The 4,755-nt window shown below is 29.4% G+C and overlaps 1 protein-coding gene across 1 annotated transcript; it reads right to left on the reverse strand.

The window, feature by feature from the left end:
* Window positions 1-252: 252 nt before the first annotated feature.
* LOC105765590 (transcription factor bHLH118) lies at window positions 253-1,488 on the reverse strand. Its single transcript, XM_012584779.2, has 3 exons — window positions 995-1,488; window positions 564-908; window positions 253-488 (listed from the first exon to the last, which is right to left on the reverse strand). The coding sequence occupies exons 1-3, from the start codon at window positions 1,289-1,291 to the stop codon at window positions 411-413; spliced, it is 720 nt and encodes a 239-aa protein (XP_012440233.1). The 5' UTR covers window positions 1,292-1,488; the 3' UTR covers window positions 253-410.
* Between the last annotated feature and the right edge of the window lie 3,267 nt (window positions 1,489-4,755).

Raw genomic sequence — 4,755 nt, forward strand, 5'->3', positions numbered from 1 at the left:
GTAATCAGTTATCTTCCATGACCACTATGCGATCTATGGGTATTAATCTTTTCATGATTTATAGTTGTCCCTCCCAGCAATATCGTTATCAAAAACCAACAAACAGAAACTTTTGTGCATATATACTTTTAAACAAAATAGTGCAGTATCTATATGTTAACTTACATTGACCTTACCAACCAAGTTGCTACCTTTGGCACTTTCATTTTGGGTCTTAAAGATGAAGCAGTACAATGCTGCAAAGAAGCTTAGTTAGAAAAAAAATTTATTATACACATTTTTTCCAAATAAAAACAATTTCTCCTTCCATTGATGTTCATTAAAACTCCAACACTGCAGTAAGTCAATATATATATAAGCCAATGGTGAAAAGATCAAATTCCTACGAAACCTAAATGATACATAAATGGTTAATTTTTAGTTACTTCACTAGATTGAGGTAATTTCTGTTGCAGCCTTGATATGTTCACACTTGTCGGATCATTAACCTGTATGAAATGAAATTCCATGAGTAAAACAAAACCCTAACATTATTTTCTTAAAAAAAACAAAACAAAACCCACCTCGGTTTGGATGGTATGAAACAAAAATTCTTCTGATTTGGTAGAAAAACAACTAACAACATGAAGTCCTTCATCAACAAGAACAGCCAACACTCTTGATAAAGACAAATCTTGGTCTTCAACGCCACAACGGAACATGATCTCAATACCTATCAAACATGGTCGGATTATGAAACAATGATTTGAAATTGAAGCAGCAGCTGGTTTGGTTCTTGAACCAACACTTGCTAAGTCAGACACTCTCTTCAGTTCATGTCTTTTAGCATCAAGGTCCTTGACTTTCTTCTCCAAATGTTTTATATAATTCACTGCTTCGTTCATGTGATCCGACATCGACCGCTTTCCCTAAAAATTTCAACTATTCACAAAATGGCAAAACCCCAGGAAATTTAACATAGTCATGAGAAAGGTTTTTTTTTGTGTGTGTTTACCTTGATGTATTCACCAGGGAGAAGGGATCGAAGTGAAGCATAAAGGGAAGCCATATCTTGTCTCCTTTGCCGTTCAATCTCTCTATGTAGCTTTTGTTTCTTGTATTTATCACTACCGGCGCCGCCCTCCATATGACAGATTTTCCGGCCGCGGTTTTTCACCGTGGGGTTTGATATTATAGGGTTGGATTCCACCACTACGGTGTGACCAGTGATTGGATCTTGTGGGATTTTGTGTTGTTTGGTATGGGAGAAAATCTGGTACACCAGGTCATCGCTTTGGTGTAAAGGAAGCATATTGTTCAATGATAATTATTCAAGAACTAAAGCTTCTTTTTTTTTTTTAATTTTGTCTGTTGATCACCAAAAATAATGGAGATATTGATCATTCTTCAATGGGAAAAAAAAAGAATCTTTTCTGCAAATTCTTTTTTTTCCCCTTAGAATAAACTAAAGCAATTATGGAAAATGACCTCACCGGCCACTGTTAATCAAATGAAGAAATTCTGTTGTTACTCTTGTGTAAGTTGTGTATTTATTGTTTGTACTCTAATTTGTGAATTTTAATATTTGTATTTTGAATTTTGAAAGTTTATACATGACTTAATTTATCATTGTTAAGGTTGGTAGGTGAAATTATTCTATTAGTTTCATACTTTGTGTAGGCCGTGAATTTAATCGTTTACAACCATTTGTTAGTCAATTTCATAATTTCAATTTTGACTTAAGTTTTTGTAAGTAATATGCAAAAATATCAAGCTCATATGAGAATTTCACTTTAACTAAAATTTAGGGTAAACTACACCCAATGTCACTAAATTATTAGTAAGTTTATGTATTGATCACAAAACTATTTGAAAGTTTTCATTTAAGTCACTGAAATGTTAAAATCGTTATTGTGTGGCCTCTTCTGTTTGCACCACTTGTACCAATTGAAAGCTTTTCATTCCCCTTTTCTTCTATAGTTTAGTTTTTTTTTTAATGAAACTTTGAATGTCACGAATCTGCGAACCAAAATCCAAATAATTTTCTTCTCCGATCTCCGACACTTACTATCAGATTAACTTGGATCTAAGGTATGTTCTTCTACTCGTCGATGGGTATTAATCCGCTGTACCAATCATCGAATCATCACTTGGAGCTAATGGTGCCCATGGGCTGAGCTAAAGCTCGATTCCAAAATATTTTTCAAGCCCAAACCCATTTTCAAGCCGGCCCTCCCCACCCAAAAAGCCAAATTTACTATTAAAAAATAATAAAATATAAAAAAATATATTTTCTAGTTGCTATTTGATATATTTTTATAATTAATTTTTAACTTTAAAAATACTTTTTTATTATTTAAATTGAATTCAGGTCGATCCGACCTGCCCCGAAGTGCAAAATTTTGTGTCCAAGTATTGGGTTGAGAGAGCTACCCGATCATTGGACGAGTCTACTTGGAACTCGCTAGCCGAGCTTTAAAGAGAAAAAGAATTTAACAACTCAATGACTTAAATAAATACATTCGAATAGTTTGTTCACTTAAATAAAACCTTTCAAATAGTTCAACAACCATTTTATAACTTTTTGAAATTGAGTGACCAAAATGTAAACTTACAATTAATTTAGTAGCATTGTATTTTGTAACCCCACTTATTTGCATCCACACAATGAAGACCTATCTTTACCGTAGGATATGATATCCTAAAATATTTAGAACTTGAATGGAGTGCCCCATGAGAAAGATGTAATTAAATAATTAATAAATTACTTTTAGTTAGACTTTATATGGTTTCTAGAGGGCAAATTTTATTTAAAATTAGTATAAATGTAAGTATACTTTGTGAATTTACGCTACTACAACCATATTCATGTATTATAATCAAATTATATAACACGTGACTCGATGAATATGATATAAAATTGAAGTATGTAATGAATGTAGGGTAGAATATATATATATACATGATCTTGACCTTTTATCCTAATCTCAATGGTGGAAGCGATTATAATTTTTAATTCAATTTTATATACCCTAATCTTAAAAGAAGCAAGAAATTATAATTAAGTAATAATGATATATTTAATATTTAATATTTATTTATGTTGTATTTTAGTTCTAGTTTTTTTATTTCTTTATCATTTTGACCCTTGATTCTTAATTTTTAATTAAATTATATTTTTTGGAATGAAAATTTGATTGGGATGTTAACATTTTAATGACGGAAACGTGGTAGCTCATAGACAATCTACACGTACTTCATAAAAATTCAAAATGATAATAAAATTTATTTATGTAAACAATGAAATACGCATTGACAATCGTATAGGCTACCACACCAATGTCATTAAAATTTTATTAATTCGGACAATTTTTCATAACAATAATAATTTAACCAAAATAAATAAATAATTAAAATCAAAGTGATAAAATTAATAAATGTTAGAGGCAAATTTTATAATTATGAAATTCAATAAATTGCTGGCGCCTTTGAGATTAGGGAAAGAAATTTTGAAATGAAAAATTCAGAATAATATATAAATTTTGCGAGGATATAATATAAAATTATGGTTGAAAATTATATTAAATTATTAATTTGTGAAAAAAAAAAATAGTATAGAATTTCCACCTCTATTTGAAACCATCAACAGCCAATTGTGAACTATGGATCAATCATTGAAGTGAAAGTGGAGGCACCAATTAAATGGTCGGACAAAGACGGGAAGGTTCCTAAACACCCACCTACTGTATCAAGACCCAAGGGGCAAAAGATCTTCAGAATATTTGAAGTAAGCCCCCTTATTTCTTATTCTTACTTTATTAATTCTATAATTATAAATATTGTTAAGCTTTGCATGCATGAGCTGTACAAGAAAGTTGTTAATTTTTAAACTAATTATACCTCCGCTTCTTCCCTTATAAAAATTAAATTTAATTCTTTAAAAGTTATAAAGATATAGACTATTAAAATAATAAATTTATGTTTTATTATTGTAAAAGTATACAATTTAATTCGTCTCGATTCCACCACTGGACGTAATATATCAGTTTGTAGCGTGAGCATATCCTTATTTTGTGTGTTAATACTAACTCTCTAATTGTACAATACCCAAAATAAATAAGTAAATAAATCGAATATTTAAATGATGAAGTTTTATAATCAAAATTGATTTAGCTTCGTTTCTTTATTATTATTTTTAAATGTTGTTATGCATGGATTAATCGATAGAATTTGATGTAATCATAAAGTACTTGTGTGGTTATTAAGTCCTCATTTGGCATCTTGTCTTGGATTAAAATTTGATGTTGTAGGTTTAGTCTTTGTACTTTAATTTAATCAATTTTAGTATATGTGTTTCTAATTTTGAAATTTCAATCTCGATTCAAATAGTAACAGATTAAATTCAATTACTAGTGTTGTATTGCTAATTATGTCATTTTAAGTCCTTATACTTTTTGAATTTTAAAATTTCAATATTAATGCGAATGACAATTATTAATTCATTAACTGAATTCTTAACGAGTAATATTTGAAAAGAACAAGTGACACGGCATATGCGTATGATAATATATTTGTTTTAAAAATAACAAAACTTAACTTAATAAATTTAACGATGATGATTAAAAATAAAAAAGAATGATAAGTTGATTACTCGCAGTCTCACACCAACAAACAATTATTACATAGTTTTTGAAGATTAATTAAAAATCAATTATATTAATTTTATAAAACATTATATTATGAGGGGACTGAGTACAGATAAGATGGGGGGTTGCG

The sequence above is a fragment of the Gossypium raimondii genome, chromosome 12 (assembly GCF_025698545.1).
Source record: "Gossypium raimondii isolate GPD5lz chromosome 12, ASM2569854v1, whole genome shotgun sequence".
Classification (NCBI taxonomy): Eukaryota; Viridiplantae; Streptophyta; class Magnoliopsida; order Malvales; family Malvaceae; genus Gossypium; species Gossypium raimondii.

Coding starts and splice junctions, on each gene's coding strand:
- LOC105765590 (XM_012584779.2), bottom strand. CDS start 1,291: ATGCTTCCTTTACACCAAAGCGATGACCTGGTGTACCAGATTTTCTCC. Junction 909..994: donor TCCCTGGTGAATACATCAAG/GTAAACACACAC, acceptor TGAAATTTTTAG/GGAAAGCGGTCGATGTCGGA. Junction 489..563: donor TTCATACCATCCAAACCGAG/GTGGGTTTTGTT, acceptor CATTTCATACAG/GTTAATGATCCGACAAGTGT.